General features: G+C 32.4%; 4 protein-coding genes across 4 annotated transcripts; 1 reads left to right on the top strand and 3 right to left on the bottom strand.

Moving 5' to 3' along the window:
- Positions 1-690: 690 nt before the first annotated feature.
- On the bottom strand, positions 691-4,184 carry LOC148765100 (uncharacterized). The gene is made up of 2 exons (XM_088814110.1): positions 3,544-4,184; positions 691-928 (listed from the first exon to the last, which is right to left on the bottom strand). The coding sequence occupies exons 1-2, from the start codon at positions 3,876-3,878 to the stop codon at positions 871-873; spliced, it is 393 nt and encodes a 130-aa protein (XP_088670236.1). The 5' UTR covers positions 3,879-4,184; the 3' UTR covers positions 691-870.
- On the bottom strand, positions 953-3,256 carry LOC148765101 (uncharacterized). The gene is made up of 2 exons (XM_088814112.1): positions 2,084-3,256; positions 953-1,861 (listed from the first exon to the last, which is right to left on the bottom strand). Exons 1-2 carry the CDS (start codon positions 3,029-3,031, stop codon positions 1,022-1,024), a joined length of 1,788 nt encoding a protein of 595 aa, XP_088670238.1. The 5' UTR covers positions 3,032-3,256; the 3' UTR covers positions 953-1,021.
- Positions 4,185-6,671: 2,487 nt separating the features above from the next.
- EMB1273 (embryo defective 1273) lies at positions 6,672-9,028 on the top strand. The gene is made up of 3 exons (XM_012975580.2): positions 6,672-6,921; positions 7,529-7,954; positions 8,382-9,028. The coding sequence occupies exons 1-3, from the start codon at positions 6,880-6,882 to the stop codon at positions 8,610-8,612; spliced, it is 699 nt and encodes a 232-aa protein (XP_012831034.1). The 5' UTR covers positions 6,672-6,879; the 3' UTR covers positions 8,613-9,028.
- A 123-nt stretch (positions 9,029-9,151) lies between these two features.
- CSTF77 (Tetratricopeptide repeat (TPR)-like superfamily protein) lies at positions 9,152-16,031 on the bottom strand. The gene is made up of 23 exons (XM_012975581.2): positions 15,458-16,031; positions 15,266-15,333; positions 15,092-15,154; positions 14,576-14,685; positions 14,384-14,484; positions 14,136-14,197; positions 13,886-14,026; positions 13,622-13,750; positions 13,448-13,494; positions 13,080-13,143; positions 12,806-12,926; positions 12,652-12,710; positions 12,504-12,572; positions 12,261-12,401; positions 12,017-12,081; positions 11,787-11,883; positions 11,309-11,368; positions 11,046-11,198; positions 10,872-10,941; positions 10,684-10,785; positions 10,344-10,496; positions 9,840-10,013; positions 9,152-9,511 (listed from the first exon to the last, which is right to left on the bottom strand). The coding sequence occupies exons 1-23, from the start codon at positions 15,498-15,500 to the stop codon at positions 9,342-9,344; spliced, it is 2,262 nt and encodes a 753-aa protein (XP_012831035.1). The 5' UTR covers positions 15,501-16,031; the 3' UTR covers positions 9,152-9,341.
- Between the last annotated feature and the right edge of the window lie 4,411 nt (positions 16,032-20,442).

Genomic DNA, 20,442 nt, shown 5'->3' with positions numbered 1-20,442 from the left:
ATAGGTTTTACATAGCATGTAGACTGCAAATATTACTAGATTCAACACTATCAAACTATGAACTACTCCACCTTCAGAATTGCAATTCTTCACTTCACTTTCTTGATGGACTTGGTTCATCGACGCACTTGTAGCTTCATTTTCTTCACGATTTGAGTTGGAAAAAGTTTGCCCAACTTCAAATGGTTCACACCAATGGGAGTAGCCATGGTGTGGGCAACAGTAAAATAACCTTCCGGGATTCGAAATAGTTTCTGAAACCATGATTATTGTTTTCTTCCCACAATCAAGACGCTTGCATTTCCCTTTTTTGTATTTTAACCCACTCATTTGAGTGGTGCTACTAAAAGAAGCCATGAATTAGAAACAAATGAGCCTATGTGTCATTTATGGTCATGTTATGACTTGACTAGTTCTGACAATAAGCAACGGCTATATTATAAGCAACGGCTATATTGTAACGGTCATAAATTGAGTAAGTCATACCATCCTATCTCATAGATAATACCATGCGTAAATCAAATCAGTACCTTTATACTGAAAATGATAAACCATCAAGCAGCAACAAGCATACCATCATATCGCATATCTAATACCATGTGTAAATAAAAATAGTACTATTAGACTGAAAATGATAAACCATCAACCAACAATAGGCATACCATCCTATCTCATATCCAATACCATGTGTAAATAAAAATAGTACCATTAGACTGAAAATGATAAACCATCAATGAACAGAGTACCTAATACATAGTACAAACTACAAATAGCAAAAACATAGTGCAAATTGAAACATAGTACAAAGTTCAAAACAACATAGTGCAAATCACATAATAATAAAGTACAAACATCCAGTTTTCATTCACTTCAATCACTTGAATAACATAATGGGCAATCATGTAAGCTCTCCTCCATCTTGTCCTCCCTGATGAAAAACATAAAATTTACATTAGAAACAAGACTAGTTAGTTTAATTAACACAAATGCAGACAGTATTTACATTAAAAAAAATTGGTAGTCAGATTGGTTGTGTGCAAGTACGACGATTGTGTCCAGGCTTCCCACACCGAGTACAATTCAGTTTACGAGTTTGCACTTGTGAAGGAATTCTTTTTGTCTTTCTACGTCCCGGTCGAGTTCTCGAATCAGGTGCATTAACAAAGACATCGGGCGGAGCATTACACGCATCGTACAAGTCAAAGTCCTCATCAAACGAGGGAATTGGGTTAATCGTGAATTGATATACCTGTTTGTACGTATCAATATGAAAGCATGGATCCACAAACTCATATACTGAGTATCCTTTTGACTCCAAACATGCACATGCATGTTTGCATGGAAGTTTCTCTAATTGCCATGCTTTACAAGAACAAGTCTTCTGCTGCAAGTCAACCTTATACGACTTGTCCTCATCATATACCTCAAAAGCGGTACTACTTGATCTACAATATTTTAAGGAACGAGAGGCCATATGATTGATTGTTAATCTCTTTAGAATTTTCTTGCACAATATGCCAGTCATTGCCAAACTTTTTCCTTGTCGTTTAACTAGCATCTCCATTATTTTGATCCGTATGTGATCAATCATGGATGGAACAGGCAAAGATCGGGCATCTTTAACCCAACCATTCCAATTTTCTGCCTGATTATTGTTCACGATTCCCCATCTTTCTCCAGAAAAATAGGCATTCGCCCAATGATTTGGATCAGAATTCGAAATAAATGATGCCGCGAGAGGCATAGATTGCACTATACGAGAAATAGTTGCATCGAACTCCTGCCGAGTAGGAGCATATGCAGCATTATGTAAAACACTCGCCCAATATGACTTGTTGTGCAATGGGTACTTCCTCAGGACCTATATTATTTTGAAACATGTTATACAAATGTATGAAACATGCTATACAAATGTATGAAACATGCTATACAAATGTATGAAATGTGTTATACAAAAGTATGACACATGTTACACAAATGTATGAAACATGTTATACAAAAGTATGAAACATGTTATACAAAAGTATGACATGAGGTGACAAATGGTACGTTCCAATTTGCATATTAAAGAGAATCAAAATACCTGAGTTCTAAAGTTATCCACCAAGTGTCGCAAACAATATGCATGGTGGCTAGTAGGAAATACCATCGGGACGGCTTTAAGAAGCCCCGAATGACGATCAGAGAAAATGGTAAAAGATCTATTGTCATTGTGAAGATCTAGAATTTGTTTCAATTTAATGCAAAACCACTCCCAGTTTTTATCATTCTCAGCATCAACAACTGCGTATGCCAATGTATACAAGGAATCATTTGGATCCTTGCACACAGCAGAAAGCAAGCATCCTTTGTACTTATTTTTAATGTGAGTCCCATCCAAACATATCATCGGCCTACACCGATGAAAGCCGGAGATAGAACTCCCAAAACTAATAAATATTCGAATAAACTTTTGAGTAGCAGGTTCAATCTCATACTCTGCCATGCTACCAGGGTTATGCATTTTTAATGCACGACAATAGCGTCTCAGTTTATCATAACATGTCGTCTCATCACCATGGATATCGCGCATTGCTTTTTCTTTACCCCTCCATGCTGTGTAGTACTGAAGCTCCAGACCATAATCGTCTCGGATATCTTCTAACATACCACATGGTGTGTAAGCTGGCTGCGTTCTCAATTTTCGTTTCATAATTTGGGCAATCCATGTAGCATCGGCTTTAGGATGACCCCTTGTACGAAGAGTAGCATCACCACAAGTGTGCTCAAGATTGCACTTGCGAATGCTAAATAACTTATCTGACTTGTACAATGATGCATAAACCCTCCATTTGCAGTTTTCGTGAATGCATACTGCTATGATCTTTTGTTGATCATTTTTCATGTACTTAAATGATCGATTATTAGCAATAGAATAGTTTTTCAGCATATGCCTAAAATCATCAGGATCTTTAAAAAACTGATTCTCCCCACGGATGCAATGTCTCCATGCATCAATTGAATTTCCAAGCGGATTACCCTCGATTTCCATCGATTGATCGCCGCTTTTGGTTTCAAAAAAATTTTAAAAATGGATTACAATAGAGTGGAATCCAAATAACAATGTACATGAAAATATCATAACAATGCACTGGTTCCATACTATCTTATCCATTATATAATACTAAGTTTTCCCACAAATAGTACCAAGTTTACCTATCACCCATACTATTCAGATGAAGGTTACGTACTATCTTCCCCATTATATGATACTATGTTTTCCAATTAACAGTACCAAATTTACCTATCACCCATACTATTCAGATGAAGGTAACGTACTATCTTCCTCATTATATGATACTATGTTTTCCCACCAGCAGTACCAAATTTACCTATCACCCATACTACTCAGATCAAGGTTACGTACTGTAAGTATCATACGTCCATACCATATTTATATTAGCATGATACTATTATGTGCCATATTTTATACTATGTATCACACAATAATTAACAACCATAAAGAAATGCATTTCAGCAGTACAGAAAAAGATGGAGACCTACCAGCCATCGGTGCGAACCCTCTTTCCACGCGAATTAGCTTCATCTTTGCAGGTCACGACAATGTCGACCACACTCATCTTCATTATCAGATGCAATGCAACCATATTCTCCACATCTTCATCAGTGCCCAATGTCACATACAATCTTTCCCGAGGAGCCAAGTATTGGAGGATCAGTGCATCTGGATGGATATGATTCCATTTGTTGATAATAGCACCATATATCTCCATTAATGTCGAATTACTTTTTATGGAAATAATGTGAAGTTGATTTTTGTATCGACAACTTCCAAGAATCACACTGGGTACATCGTTAGATACATCATTTGTAGCCATTGTGGGGTGGGTGGGTTTTACAGTGATTTTTTCGCCGGAAAAAAGGGGAAACCAGAGGAGAGAAATGGAGAAGAAATAGAGAAGAAAGAAAGCAGATAGAAATGAAGAGAGAGAAGAAAGAAAGAGAAGATGAAGAGAGAGAAAAGCAGGAGAGAGAAAAGGGTGAGAGTGAGAAGAAAATATAATAAAATATATAAAATTCACATTAGGGACTGATCTGCATGTTAGGCGTGTGAGTAGGGACTGAAATGCTAGGGCAAACTACCTAGGGACTGATCTGTGTTTCAAGTTTTGGATTAGGGATTTATCTGTAGTTTCTCCTTATTTTATTGAATTGAAAATATGAAACCAATCATGCATAATTGGGTCCCATGTAACAAATGACCTTTTCTGCTTTAATTAATTTTATATTAATATATGTATATTGCCTTAGTTGTGTACATATTCATTGCCAGATTATAATAAGATGGTCACTAATTTGGATCAACTACTTAAGATTTTAGATATTTTCGCAGTAATCATTGATTGTGAGTAAAGTTCGAAATAATTATTTATTTTTTAAAAATTAAGAATATTTGCAAATGTCCTCAAATTTTGATTTTAAGCGGTCAATTTAGTAGATCGATGTATTTGCATAATAAAATTAAAAAGAAAAAAATAGCTTATTGTAAAATATGTCAAATATCTTTATAAACTATTCTCTCCATTCAACGATATCTATCACTAGGGGTGCAAGTTGGAACGGATTTTCCAATTTCCGCCGATTCCGATCCGAAAAATTCCGATTTTGAAACAACTTTTTTCATTCCGACTTCCGACATTCTGATTTCCGAATTTTTCCGATTTTTTTGGATTGGAATTGGAATTATATAAAATAAATTGGAATTTCCGATTTCCGATCCGATTTAATTCCGAAATTAATTCGAAAAATTCCGATTTTTTTCCGAAAGTACACCTATAAATAGTATATATTATACAATACTTATTTTCCGAAAAATGCACCTAAAAGTTTTGTTTTAGGATTTTGACATAATGAATTGTTGTTAGAAGTTTTATTGGATATTATGATGTGTTTATTTTTATTTATTTTTTTGAACTGAAATTTAGTAGTTATTAGTTTTACTTTTATCGACGTGGATGCTCTTATTTTCGAAAAATTATGAACATTTTAGAAAATTTCGGCTAAGTTTTGAAATTTTAAAGCTTATGTGATTTCCGATTTTTTTCCGAAATTCCGAAATTTCCGGGCCTTTTGGAATTGGAATGAATTTTTAGATTCCGAAAATTTTGGAATTGGAATTGGAATTGATTTTGTACTTCCGAAATTTTTTGGAAATTTTCCGAAAAGGCTAATTCCGATCCGATCCATCCGACTTTCACCCCTATCTATCACTGTAAAGAATTTTTCTTTTCATACTATCTGCTACTTTATAATTCCAATATAATATTAATTACATATTTTTCTATTATGCCCTTATTAACTTTTCAACATTCTTCCTACATTAATAATAAACAAAGGGTATTTTGGTATAACAACATTTATTTTTTTTAAATCAAGACACATTTATTGAAATGCTCAAGACTCGTGCAAAGGTGACAAACAACACTTATTTAGGAACGGACGGAGTATATTTTAATAAGAACACGAATGACACAAATTTCCAACGCAATTTTAATTTCTAAAACATTTTTGCCGAGATTCTTTAAAAATTTTAAATTAATTTATTTTGAGAGAAGCAAAAACAAAAAATAAAATGTCAGTTAACACTAAAGAAATACATTAATTAAAACTAAAATCATAATCACTTTTAAAAAAAATTCAAACAAAAGCTAATGTTCTTATCCAACTACTTACCTATCAATACATAATTATATATATATATATATATATTTTTAACAATTGAACTATGTTTACTAAAACAAGTGATGCATTTCACTATATATTTTAGATTAAAAAATTACAAGCAACCCCTGAGACAAGGTCTATTTACAACAAAACCCCTCCCTCGTTTTTTATAATTACATTCACCCCCTGCAATTTATAAATTTCTTACATGAACACCCTTTTGTAGGGGTGGATGTAAGAAATTTACAAACTGCAAATGGCTGGATGTAATTTCTCAAAAAGAAGGGGTTTTATTTGTAATTACACTTTACCTCAGGGATATAGTTGTAATTTACCCTATATTTTATCTACATTCTATTAACAGGCCCATTCCTTATTTAACAATTAGGCAGGCCCATGGATCCAAATCCGGCGGGTCATGGATCCAAACAGGCGGGTCAAGGGTCGGACCCTTCATTTTCATTTATTTTTCTTAATTAATTTTCCACACCGGACTAATTAAATTAAATAAATAAAATAAAGGGTAAATTACAAACACCCCCCTGAGGTATGGTCAAATTACAAAAATCCCCCTCTTGTTTGGATAATTACATCTACCCCCCTCAACTATGATTTTTTCTTACACCTCCACCCTTATGGTGTCAAATTCAACATAATCATCTAGATTACGTGAAATGTGCTCTAGTTTGTACTCGTTTTGTGTAAAAATACAGTTTCTGATGCACCAAAAACTGATATATACAAGCTAAAAATCACATATTATGATCATCTTGCTTCATAATGTAGAGTTCGAATGGGATAAAATGAGTACAAAGGTGATAATATTCCATATAATCTCGAAGATTCCACTAAATTTGAGGAGTTGAGGGGGTGGTTGTAATTATCGAAACAAGAGGGGTGTTTTTGTAATTTGACCATACCTCAGGGGGGTGTTTGTAATTTACCCTAAAATAAAATAAAATAAATAAATGCCTCATCCAAAACCCCTGAAACAAAAATAACCCAAGGGTTTTCGTTTTCTCTACGAAGAGAAGAGAAGAAAGAGTTCTGAAATTGTATTCAAAATCGCCATGGAATTTCTCCATCGTACTGTTTGATTACTTCACCGAATTCGGATACAATTTCTCAGTGTTCTGTTATTCCGCCGCAGAAAAAATGGCGCTCAAGCTCAGTGCATCGGCTGTTTACTCGCTCCAGGTTATCACTCTACATTTTGCTTTCCTTACATTTTCTGTGCAGAACATGTAAATTGGTTGCTGCGAACTAGTTTTGTTGGAGATCGATTAAACTGTAAATTCGAGAAATTTTTACATGTTTTTTTTCGATTTTTTCGCAATGTTGTCGGAGTAATATTCATATAGTGAGTTGGAAATGGGATTGGGGAATTTCCGGATGTAATTGATGAATTAGGTTAAGTATATCCCCCAATTTTTGCCCCAAGGTCGAAGGAACGAAAAAATAAAAATAAAAAAATCAAACATGTTTTCGGAATTTTGAGCTGAAGTAGAAAGCAGAGTCAGCTTATGCAATGCATTTTCATATTTTCAAGAACATGTAGGCATTTATTGCATCCATAAAATGCTGGTTAACTTGTATTGTTAGTAAATACGATATAATGTTTTTTTTAAACGAGAATTCGATTTGACAAAGAAACCTAAATCATCTTGAAAAGTGGTTTTCTCGTTTATCTTTGTATAAACAAACTCTTCATTTTCCTTTGAGTAGTTTCTTTAATGTGACGAGCAAATTTTGTGCTCCGAAATATATTCTTCGCGTTATTTAAAAGTCCCCTTTTCTTCTGAAGAACCTTCCATTACGCCAAAGAACTCAAAGCTGCATATTGAACTTCAAAGTAAATCGACTATCTCGAAATTCCCAGAAAGCCCTTTGCAGTATGAACATTTCTGCTGACCAGCCAAACGATCCTAGTAAACTAAGCATCGGTTATGTTGCTGACAAGGCAAGAAGTTTGTGGGAGAGTTCTCCTGAGCCAGTCAAGAGCTTCCCTTGGAACAAGACATTGGACAATTTTATCCAACTAATTTTAGACCTTGTCTTAAATGTTGTCAAATACCTATCCTTACCTGTATTTGCGGTTACATCTGTTAGTGAAATGTCGTATTGTGCACACGAGAGGAAGCTTTACCTCATACCGCTTCCGTTTCTGGTTGGAGTTGGTGTTGCTGGGGTTTTAAGAAATGCTGCTTTGGAATCTTCGCCGTATCTCAAGGTCTTTTCTTTCTCAACCTCTTATTTACGATTAATATGGAATTTGGAATCTGCCTTTGATTTATGGTTTTTTATAGAGATAATGCATATAAGTGGTTGTATGCGTATTGATTCTTGCGTATGGTATACTAGGGGTGGGAATGGAACTGAAATTCCGAATCCCGCCAATTATGATCTGAAAATTAGCGATTTTGGACAATATTTTTCATTAGGAATTTTGAAATTTCTGATATTCTTTTTTGAATGGAATTGGAATATATAAATGAGATTCTGATTTCAGGTCCAATTTTAATTTTCCCGATTTTTTTCCAAAAAATGAACTTATAATGTCAATTATATTATCATGTATCTGTATTATGTGCGACCAAAAAATTGGTATGGTATTATTTATTAATATCAGGATCAATTTGTTTTCTTTTAAATTGCAGAATGCAGAAGTCCCGTGGCATCTGATTTCGGTTTTGATATTTTTCGCATTGCTCAAATTCCCTGGACCTTATTACCCTTATTGGGGTCGTATTTTAATTCCGCATTTTGCAAATGGAGCCATATTAAGGACTTTATGGTTCATGTTTTTGTGGTACCGAAAGCCCCAAAAGACATCGGAACATAACCAGACCGATTCGAAGACCGACAACTCAGAAGCAAATGTGGCCTGATTAATGATTAAATCCTTGCATAGGTAATGAAAGTGAGTTTTTTGAGATACTGTGAAACTGTTATTCTATGAAAAGAATCCAAGTTTATTGCATTTAGGAAAATAATTGGTAATGATTTAAGTGGAGAACTATATGCATGAGTCGTTTGGGAATGTTGACGGGATTGATAATTGAATTCGTTGGGATTGAATTTTCCAGGACAATGTAATATGTGATTATGTTCTAAAAATCCTGTGTGCCTGATTATATTCAACGCCCGTTCTTTGTGCATGGAATAACGTTTGCAATATTTTCGTGCACAGAGTGATTTCGGTGAAATCGTGACCATGTGTGGGCACAGTGACGATTTTGCCCTTTCTTCCTATTAGAAAAAATATGTTTATTGGAAAAATTATGTTTGAAGTTTGATAGTTGGTTGATTGGTTTATTTACAGAAATTTATATATATATATATATATATATATATATATATATATATATATATATATATATATATATATATATATATATATTCAATACGGAAGTGCAACACAATAGTCTAAATAGAATACTTCATTCTCATTAATTTAAAAAATGTATATTACAAACTACACCTAAAAAATAGAAGCTGATCTATCTTCGAAGACCTGAGATTATTTTAAACAACTATTTTACAATTATGAAACCTCCAAAAATTAATTTACAAACAACATTAATTTCTGTAAACAGAAAATACAAAAAAATCGATCATTAACCAGAGCTAACAGAGCGATCGCCCGAAAATCCACTGCCATACGAAGCAGAACCGCCTGTTCTTGAACTACTGTTTGCATTTTGAGCTTTCTGTAATTGTCTCATCTTGAATGCATCTCTTGGTCCTGGTTGACTTTGTACAGTAGATGTCTCGTCTTCATCTTGTCCTAAGAATCACGAAAATAAATTAATTGGATATAATCAATATTATCATTAAATCCATTCTTCGATTACATACACTCTACCCGTTTCATATTATCGTGTTGCTTTAGAAACTTTTCAATTATCTTGTTGCTTTAGAGGTTTTTAAATAATAAAGGTTATTTTAGTCTTTTTAATGTGTTTTTTACAAAAAATCGACTATATTTAATAATTTTCTTAACATGATGTGTAAAAAACTTGAAGGACAGATATTATGGGACGGAGAGAGCATACATTTATGTAACAATATGAATAATAGGAATCTAAAAGAAGTGAATAATAATAGTAACATACTCTGTTTTCTTTTTCTGTCTCTCGTTTGTTTGAATTTGCTCGAACCGGATACGTCGCTGGTGCTTGGAGCGGGCCCCGTTTGTAACTGCTGAGGTGTTCCAATTTTCCCGCCAGCTGGCATTAAGTTGCTTTGCAAACATATGGATATCACAACATCAACATCCGGAGAAGGACCTAAAAGAAATTAAGAATGAAAAATTGATTAACGTATTACGTAAGATAGCTCAATAACAAATTAACAATAATAATAAGAGTTTATTTCATTTAGCACCCACCCCTATGTTATATCAAATTGCTAAAAAAGTCCCCATGTTATTAGTATTAGCAAAAACCCCATATATAATGCATTTTCTTAACACAACCCCCTAAATGGTGAGGTTTTACAATTTAGGTGTTAGTTTGCTAAAAAGGTTGCATTATGGGGGGATTTTTGCCATCATTAATAACACGAGGACTTTTATAACAATAATTATAATAAACAAAACAAAAGTTCATGAAAGATACCTTCGACAGGTGGCAAAGTCGCCACAAACATAGCCAAAGATGGTGGCAAATTTTTCAAAATATCATTGGTTGCAGTCGTCGTTACTCCATTATTTATGGTTGAACCATTTTGCGTTGTATTTGAAACATCGGAAAGTGCAGGTGCAGAATGACCTGCAAAAGTGCCATATTTTTATTACAAATATTATCCTTGCTACTTTTTAAGTCTTAAAAAATGATAAAATTATTTTTATTTATTCTTTTTAAAAGAAAAAATCACTTCTGAGGCATTGTACCATAGTAAAGTATCTATAATTGGTAGGAAAACCAAATAAAATAATAAAAATTACGTATAATATACCAGGCTTTTGACTCGGAGCGTAAGTCGCCATTCTCGATACATCTGGATAAACAATCTTGCCAGGTACATTTGACTTGTTTGGAATACCTAAAACACCCCTATCTGCATTCACAAACCACGATCATGTACAATGGAATAAAGAACGGGACCCACAAAACAAGAATTAAATTAAATCACTTTTATTTTACCTGAAGGATTAGTAGCTCCATTAGCATGTGGAGGATTTTCAGTCTTCTTGTCGAGATTTTTCGAGAGCCACTAAAAAGCACAACGGGTAATTATGAATATTAAATCAGAAAATTGTCCCAATTCCTTTTATTTTAAATAAATAAAATATAGAAAATTAATAATGAAATAAGTACCTCTTGTCGAGATAAATGATCCAATTCTTTAGAAGAACAAGGCCAAAGATCCATAAAATTATATCGTGAGACAACTTCTTGCAGAGAATTCTCTAAAGTCGATTCTCCATTATCAACCGTTCGAGATAAAGCTTCTTTTCTCCTTTGCTCTACCTATCACACCATTATTAATATTTTTATATGTAAATATAAAATAAGGTTATTTTCAGTTTTTTTATTTCATACATACATAGTAAGGTATACTACGATTGATTGGAAAATACCTTTAGCATGCTGGCAAGATCTCCATAGGTCTGCTCAAATTTGACAAATCTATTCCATACCTACAAACAAAGTGAAGAACTTGATTTAATATCTAGTACAAACAATTATGACTTTGTATTTCTCACCAAAAGTTGGTATTTAGAAGGTGAAACGTAAATGACGAGTACGAAGAAAAAAAATGGAATATTTGGATGAGTTCTGCAAATTATTTCACACGATTACATCGGTTATTTTTATAATCTTTACTCCATCACGACATAGTTTCTTTCTACAATTAAATTTAAGGCATTGTCAAGTTTTTTTGGTTAACTTGAGCGTCTCGATTTTTTGAAAAGCCTTTTATCTTGATTAACAAATTTTATCTCGATCATCGCATCATTTTTCAGGTATTCCAATATGGTGTTTGGAAGTTATATTTGAAACAACTGAAAAAATCAAAGGACATGCAAAGTACCTAAATAAAAAAATTTGATATACCTCAACAGATTCATTGGGTGGAAGGGAGCTTAATGCTCGTTCAAACAAAGCACGTACATTTCTATCGTCATTCAATCGGCACAAGAAATCAGCATATCTGAAATATAAGAATGTGACTTTCATTCAGAATAAATCTCATATATAATTTGCAAATTATACTACCCCCAACAATGAGGTGGCCTATATTAATCGCGGGGGGGGGGGGGGTGTTGATGGAAAAAGGAACTTACTCTAGAATATAGCTAGGCTCGTGCATAAAACGTTTTAAACCCGCTTCAAATATATTGTGTGCAAGCTGCAAAAGTGTAAAATATGTCGGTTTAGCGAAAGCTATATGCCGTTTAGTGTAACATAAACCCCACATTATTTTCTTTCGTACGAAAACGAATATCAATCGTTTCCAAGAAACTGGAAAATATTTAAGTTTAACAGCAGAAACGTAATCGAAAAATATTCAAATAATTAATTAGTCACCTTTGCATCTTTGTCCAGACAAAAAGCCATCATTGCATATGCAACATAAACATGGTAAGTGCAGTTTGGAGATTTACGAGCATCCAAAAAGTATTTACGAGCTGCTTCTACTCCTTCGGTCCTTCTTAAAAAACGCATAAACTACAAATTCAAACATCATAAAATGTTACACAAGTGAAAAAAAATAATAATAACATTGATATATATTAAATCATTAGTCGATGATGTATAAATTCCGCATACCTGGATGTGTGACAGAGATGTTGCATTCACACCGTCTCCAAGAAAATTTTCATAAACTTTTTTCGCAGCCTGCACCAAAACACACTGTCAAATTAAATAAATAAAATCACTTACCAAATAAAGACTAATTTCGTTTCAAAAGTTATACCTGGGCTGCTCCGTGAGATTCTTCCAGCTCAGCATATGCATAATTTAGCAGTTCCGAGTCTGATACGAGAGCATGAATATAATTAAAAAATCACACAATGAATTTTACCCGAGACTGATATTAAGAAAATCAACAATAGGTAAATATTAAATACCAGGAAGCGCCTTCAATGCACGCTGGAAAACTTTGATCGCCGAGTCTTTAGAACCATTCTTTGCATGCCATGTGGCATAGTCGTACCACATATCAGGATAATGATATAAATACATGAGGCACTACAAAAAAAAGAGGAACATGTAAGCCGTTTCTCCTTTCTGATCGTCTTGTTGTAAAATTATCATTTTTCAGGGTGGTAAATATGCAAAAAAATAAAATAAAACGAAAGATACGCGTACGCATTTTTGTTTAATATTCTATGCCTTTAGTACCTGTTCATAGGCAAATGCAATCCGTTTGACCGCAGAAGCATTATCAGTTCTCTGGGGATTGCCTCTGAAAAAAGTCGACATAATAGTTAGTTAAGCAATTGGGTTTAAACTATGTTTTCATGACAACAAATATTCTTAGAAACCAATAAAAGCTTCGCAAAATAAGTGAAGAAAAGCACACGTGATACGGCTCAAAGTATTAGTTTGAACTATCAAGACTACACGTTTTTTTTTTTTTTTGGATAAAGTACGAAAAAATCCAAACAAGAGGGGTATTTTCGTAATTTGACCTTACCTCAGGGGGTGGCCGTAATTTACCCTTTTTTTAATAAACAGAAATAAACATCACTGTTATGGAAGATACTTACTTTTCGAAGTTTAACAACTTTTTCCACGCCATCCATTGCACTTCCTCCTACATAACAATACCACATTGTAACAGATATAATAATTTATAAAAATAATGACAGCCAAGTAATCAAATTTAAGCATCGAAGAAACTAAAAATTGAATATTAATTAATGGTAACACCGTTAAAGTACCTTCGAAGAACCGGAAGGTGGGACCGCAAGCATATTCCAATCAATTTCATCAACATACTTCTTACGCTCTCGATAAACAGCCCTTGCGCTGTTATATTTTGGCTGATATTCAGCCACCAACCCTTTTGCCTAGAATGCATTAAATTTAATAGATTATCTTTACGGTGAAAAAAATTACGGAAAATATTATCCTAAATAATATTTTGAAAATGGTCCGTAAAAATGTACAAATTTTAAAAAGAAAATTAGAAGAAAAAATAGTACCAGTGCACGGCTAACTGTATTCTCGAAATTTTCATAGTCCCTCCAAAGCTGTTCGACGTGATGAATAGGCATCACAATGGCACGTTGGTACGTCTTACGTATTGCAGTCATCCTTTGTGACTCTTCTACTGTCGTTTGTGCCTGTTCCAATTTTTTTATAACCACATTAAATAACATAATAATAATGAAAAAAAAAACTGAAAAAAAAAACAGAGTACACTGTATGTGAAAAGGGTTATAGAAAACGAACCGGTAAGGATCTTAAATATGCAATGTACTCCATCCACACAGGGCCAGATGCTATATCAGCTCCTGTCATTTATCAGTTTTGTTTTATTTTTTGAATTAAGTTAGTCAAAATTGTAATTGCAATTATATAATATTTAATAAAAAACAATTTTATTAATACCAATCAGTCCTGTCATATTCGTTACAATTTTATTTCAGTTCGTCAGAATCAATACCAAATCATGTAATAGTAATATATTAGTAACTCACCGACATAATTAAGCATAAATTCGAAAGCTTTCTTAGTCTCTTCCTGACCCTCGATTCCCTTCTTGTCGTTAAATTTTCTTATGAAGCGGATGTAGCAGCGCCTGGAATTTGGACAATAAGATTAAATAAAAATAAAATAATTGAAGAAAAGACAAGTGAAAAAAAGACTTGAGCTAAGTGTAGGTAATTTACCAAAGAGGGACTTGCAAGCAATTCAAAAGACAACGGCTAAATACTTGTCTTGCTGCTTCGTCGTTGTTTACAGCCATGTGTGCTTCAACATACTGCTTCCAATATTTCGCCTAACACAAGAAATATAAATTATCATAAATATACATTATTCATCAGCTGAACTAATAATACAAATCGGAGGTAGAGATAATAAATAATAATATAAGACCATGAATTTACGACAACTCAATGGAATCTCGAAAAAATGAATTTATGTAAATGCCTTGAATACTAACAATGGCGATCCTTCATTTGAGTAGCTCTAATTTAAAATCTTGTTTTTCATAAAAATTAAACGCGTAAAAGTCACTAAACCTCTTCATTTAGCAAGCAATAAATCAAATTTTTTTCTCAGACGAAACCACGAGTTTTCGTCACATTTGTAAGCTTAAATGCACCAAATTCAGACGAAAAATTCAATAGATAAACCAGGAGACAATAATGCTAAAAGTCCAAGTCGAGTAAAAGAGGGTTTACCGAAGTGGGGTACGTGGCGAGAAGTTGTTCGTATATTGGCACTGCATCTGATATTGGCAATCGCTGAATTCAAAAAAATTAAAAAAAAATAAAAAAAAAATCATAAGTTACATATACAAACTCAAAAACAAATCCTGAATAAAAAAAAATAGAGTAAATTAGTATCAATATTACCAATGCTTCATTAGCAAGAATTTCTGCAGCTTCTACATTGAACTTGTCGGCATTCCCATCTTGCTGATCTGGAATTTTTTTTTAAATATATTATTTTCATGAATTGAAAATAAAAAAATAAAAAATAATAATAAAAACCAAAAATTAACAAGAGAAAAAACTTCAAAAAATATGCAGAAAAGAAAGGAATACCTAAATTAGCGACAGAATTTGATTCTGCGATTTCTTTCGCCATGACCTAAAAAATCCTAATTGGGTAATTTAACACGTTCTTCTCAATCTAGGGTTTATTCTTTTGCAATAATGAAAAAATAAATTAGGGCAATTTGATTCGGGGAGCGAGGGGTGGCGATGTCGACGGCAGGCGGCGACGAATGTTTGCGGTGGTGGTAGGCGGAGGAGGAGGAGGAATTCCGGTGATGATTCGAGGTTTAAGAAACTGCGTCGATTTGAAATTTTTATTTTCTTAGGATAAATATATGATTAGGTTTAACTTAGTACTTAATCTTGAATTTTTTGATTAACGTTTGATTAAAATCTTAAGAAACTCCTAATCATTATCTCAGACTATATATAATTGTTTTCGTTTCGGAAGATGTACGCTAATTTTGAATTTTACTGGATTTTAAATATTTATGACTTGCAGATGAACTATAATATTTTTAATTTTTTTTTAATATTAATCTTTTAACTTCTTTTTTTTTTTTTTTTATGAATTAGTGATGATTAAATATTTACAACGAGGCCCAATACTTCATTATAAGACAAGAAAGTACTAATATAAAACAACTATTAAACCATAAGTTAAGTTGTGAAGTATTTATGTGGGCTTATTTCTCAGGGTCCAGTTAGGGCCCAAATAAACATTTTATTTTATTTTTTTAATAATAATAATAATAATAATAATAATAATAATAATAATAATAATAATAATAATAATAATAATAGATTTAATTGGATTTGATTAAAGCGAATTACTGGTTTTATTACAAATTAATAGGGATGAAACGGAATTTTCGAATTACACAAATTCCGATTCGAATATTTGTGATTTTTTAACAACATTTTATCATTTCAAATTTTGAAAGTTTTGGTTCGTGTTATTCCAACTTTTTTATCGGAACGGAATTAGAATGCATATTAGAAATTTGAGATCCTATTTTAATTGAAAAATACGAAATTGAACTTATGAAAATTGGTAATGCATTCCGAAAAATTTGCAGTGAACTTCTAAAATTGACAGTGAATTTCGATACTAACTAAATTTATGGTCCATAGCGTGCCACGTATCGTTCAAAGACACATTGTTCTCATGAATTTTTAGTTAGTAAAATACGGAGATACTTTTATAAAATGAACTAGTGACGTACTTTAACCGAGAATTTTTTTTACATATTGCTCTTATTGTTAATAAAATTAATTTGGTAACTTTTTATCAAATTTCTCCTAAAATAACCCATCAATGCCACGTCCATAAGTCTAATGGATCCACATATAAATAAATAATTAAATAAATAAAAGGCTTTATTATTTTCTTTGATTGCCTAATAACATATAGGTGGAAAATTAAAGGACCCAAAAAGAAAGTTTGATTGCATGTGGTAATTTATTTCTTGTGGCAAACAAAGCATGATGGCCACAATGCAAGAAAGGTGCTCAAAATGATGGGTGGCGTGAGCCTTTTGTTTGGTTGTCTTTGGTCCAATTATAAGTAGTTTGGGGACCAAACAGTTAATAAAAGGTAAATTATACACACACCCCTGTAGTAGGCTAAAATAATTTTAAGGTCCATGTATATTAGTAATTACAATGGCCCTCTGAAACATTGTTAGAAACTCTAACGTAATAATGCATTTGATAAGTTATTCAGTTACGGTTATAATGGAGTATTAGTTTTAGGAAGTGGTGGAGACAACATAGAGCTAGGCGCTTTTCTTAAATACTTATTATTTTATATAAGATTTATAAATTTTCGTATATGGTAGCATTAACGGCCCCGCGGAAAACAAATATAGTCCATATTGGTACCAATGACATAAAATTTTGACTATGGTAATTGTTTCAGGGGTATAGTTGTAGCTACCAATACTACAGGGACCTTAAAGTTATTTTTGCATACATCAGATGTGTAGATGCAATTTACCCTCTATAAAAATTAAAATCAGTTCGTTTTGTATTTTTAAAATCTTTTACTATAATATAAATATTAATTATAAATTAAACAAACTTTCTTATAAAGATAAAAATAAAAAATTATCTTGAGCTCTGCAACTCGACCCGACTCATTTATTTTTATAAATACATACAACTAAGAATTTAGTGGTATTATTTGCAACAAACAACAGCTAAACCTTTATAAATTAATACACTCTGAATCGACAAAATTTAGTTAATAATTTAATATTTTGGACCAAAAATAATTATTATTTAAGAAAGGTTATTAAATTAATTTATCGGGTTTTACTGCGTATTTTTTAATGTTCTTATAAATTGTAAAATTAAGATAATGGGCCGAATTGGCTTATCAGATTTGGGTTTTGATTTGGGATTTATTAGTTTTAATTTCTTGATAAACCAAATTTATATAGTTAATGAAAGCCCAAAGGAAGGAAGAAAGAAAGAATATAGAAAGGTGGGCCCCATCGATATTCGGTATGCTACAAAGCACCGCCGTTGGATACGCGGCGGCTCGTCTCTACTCTAAAGCCGACACTATAATATTTCATGTGGGACCCACATTCATCAACCAAGCACTACTACTAATTTTTCTCATACACTACTTTCTCTATCGACCGCTGATTTTTTTTTTTGGTATAATATAATGTTTAATTCGTTCAAATAAATTGATATTATAAATGTTTAGGCTTCGTTTGGTTAAAAAGATAGAATTGGACAAAATAAAATTAAATAATCCGGTCAAATCCATATTTTATCGGACATTGACACGTGTAACAAAAAAAACTCCCTAAAATGCAATATGAGACAAGATAATCTATGATATATGTGCGGGTCGAACAAAAATTTTATTTAGAATATCAAATATCAAATAAAATTATATTATTTAGTTAAAAATGACTAATTTGCCAAACCAAACGAGACCTTAGTGTTTACACATAAATGTTGTTTGCTTCGATCGATTGGGGTAGCCAAATCTTAATTTTTTTTCTCTTCTCTTCAATTCCCTAATGTTGCATTTGGATTGAGAATTCACAATGAATGAATTTGGAATAAATCGGATTTGAAATGACTACAACTGCGAATTGATCTGTAAAAAATCAAAATATCTTTAAAAATAACTAAAAACGAGAGCTATGAATTCTAAATTCCTCGTCAAACTACTCAAAACAAACAAATTCAATGAATTCTTTATTACAGACTTGAAAAACCCGCTCAAATCCTTCCATCTAAATACAACTAATGATTTTTTTTATAGGGTTGATTTCACATACAATCCTTGTACTAAATAGAAACTTCACTTATCTCCCCTCTACTACTAAAATGTTCAATTATAATACCCATCATATAAGTACAAGATCTAATTCATAGGGTAATAAGTGAAGGTTTTGATACTTGATAGTATAAGAAAATAAGTGAAGGTTTGCCATTAGTACACCAGAGATAAACTAAACGAAATTAGCCCCTCTATCATTTTTTTTTTAAATAATGTAGCTAGCTAATTAGGTCACCAAATTTCAATGATGGAATTAGGTGGCACAAATTGATGCATGCCTAATTCCAAAGAGTCATTTATATATATCAAAGCCAAACAAGCTTCTCCAACAAGGGTTCAATTCTTTGAACTAATCAATGCATAAGAAAAGAAAAAAAAAAAGGCATCATTCATCCCAAATGTGTACCCCAAACCAACAAATGAGTTCTTGAGGGGGTATTTAAAGATATTTTTCAATTTTTTTTTTTTCAAGAACACGAAAATGTTAAATAGCAATTACTTTGTTCGGTGAAGGGTAGTTTAGTCTTTTTCGCCTTTTTCTTAATTTTACTATTTATTGCCCCGTGTATTAAGATCTCATAAACTATTCAGAAATGTTTCATATTTTTATCTAAAAGATCTTGAAAATTCAAAAAAAATTAGCTACTAATTATAAAATATTAGAAAAAAAAACATCTATCAACTTATGAGCCGTTAAAATAATTTTATCGATATTTAAAATAAGTTTAGCCTCTCCTTTATAGATTTATTCTAAAATAGAGCTTTCACGTATCACTAATGACAAAGACCACAATCTACTGAAATGACAAAAATGCCCTTATATATATGTGGGGGGCTAGAGAGAGAGAAGAAATGCCATGAAGAATATACTTGTGATCACGTGAAAGATGCTTTTGTATTTGATAGGGACTGTTTGGGTGTCCTCTTCGAAAGCCGTAGATTTAGGTATCTTAATTATATTATTATTTATTTATTTTATTTTTTGCATCCAAATTCATGCATGCCAAGTGAATGAAATAATGAATGAACGACAAAGTTTCAATGATTCAATATATTGTGAATCTTGTGGGGATGAGAATAGATGCATCATGCATTGATTGATTGTGGCTCTTGAAAAGATTCTTCATCTTTTCTTCTTCTTTTTTTTTTTCAATTTTGAGATAATTTTTCAAAAAATAATGTAATATTTTTTTTCACACATGGTTAGTCTGCCGTGATTTATGTCTCTCGTATGGTTTACAAGCTATTATACGAGATTGTATGCTTATCCAGTACACCTATATGGTTGACTGCGAGTTACTTTATTAAAAAAAATGTGACAAATTTTAATTAAGAAACAAGAATGACTTAAGTGTAGGAAATGTAAAATAAAAAACAATCTTCAAAAACATTCTTTGAAACTAGAGTCTTTTAATTTATTTTTAGACACTTATATATATACACGTAAATATTGGAGATATTAATATTAAATGATACATTTCACTAGTGGGATAGAATGAGCTGGAAGAGCAAAGTGGATCATTGGCTCACGAGTTTGATGACCTTGAGATACCTGCGATCATAGAGCACGTAAACAAAACCGGGGGTTGATCCGAAGAAAACTCCTCTGACGCTCAAGTCAGAGGCGCGGATAGTACACTAGGCCAAAACAGGACACTGGCGACGAAATCTAGCGACGAAAATATGGTATTTGCGACGAAATATCAATACTTGCGACGAAAACTAA

The sequence above is a fragment of the Erythranthe guttata genome, chromosome 14 (genome assembly GCF_056151865.1).
Source record: "Erythranthe guttata isolate IM_541 chromosome 14, IM_541, whole genome shotgun sequence".
Lineage (NCBI taxonomy): Eukaryota > Viridiplantae > Streptophyta > Magnoliopsida > Lamiales > Phrymaceae > Erythranthe > Erythranthe guttata.
The sequence above is the reverse complement of the archived record's forward strand: the minus strand, read 5'-3'. Positions and strand labels throughout refer to the sequence as shown.

Excerpts from the sequence above, each read along its gene's own strand:
- LOC148765101 (XM_088814112.1), bottom strand. The coding sequence starts at position 3,031 with ATGGAAATCGAGGGTAATCCGCTTGGAAATTCAATTGATGCATGGAGA. Across the intron at positions 1,862-2,083 it reads TGGATAACTTTAGAACTCAG|GTCCTGAGGAAGTACCCATT; the intron begins GTATTTTGATTC and ends AAAATAATATAG.
- LOC148765100 (XM_088814110.1), bottom strand. The coding sequence starts at position 3,878 with ATGGCTACAAATGATGTATCTAACGATGTACCCAGTGTGATTCTTGGA. Across the intron at positions 929-3,543 it reads AGGGTTCGCACCGATGGCTG|GGAGGACAAGATGGAGGAGA; the intron begins GTAGGTCTCCAT and ends GTTTTTCATCAG.
- EMB1273 (XM_012975580.2), top strand. The coding sequence starts at position 6,880 with ATGGCGCTCAAGCTCAGTGCATCGGCTGTTTACTCGCTCCAG. Across the intron at positions 6,922-7,528 it reads CGGCTGTTTACTCGCTCCAG|AACCTTCCATTACGCCAAAG; the intron begins GTTATCACTCTA and ends TTTCTTCTGAAG. Across the intron at positions 7,955-8,381 it reads AATCTTCGCCGTATCTCAAG|AATGCAGAAGTCCCGTGGCA; the intron begins GTCTTTTCTTTC and ends TTTAAATTGCAG.
- CSTF77 (XM_012975581.2), bottom strand. The coding sequence starts at position 15,500 with ATGGCGAAAGAAATCGCAGAATCAAATTCTGTCGCTAATTTAG. Across the intron at positions 15,155-15,265 it reads TTCTTGCTAATGAAGCATTG|CGATTGCCAATATCAGATGC; the intron begins GTAATATTGATA and ends TTTTGAATTCAG. Across the intron at positions 13,751-13,885 it reads ATACAGTTAGCCGTGCACTG|GCAAAAGGGTTGGTGGCTGA; the intron begins GTACTATTTTTT and ends AATGCATTCTAG.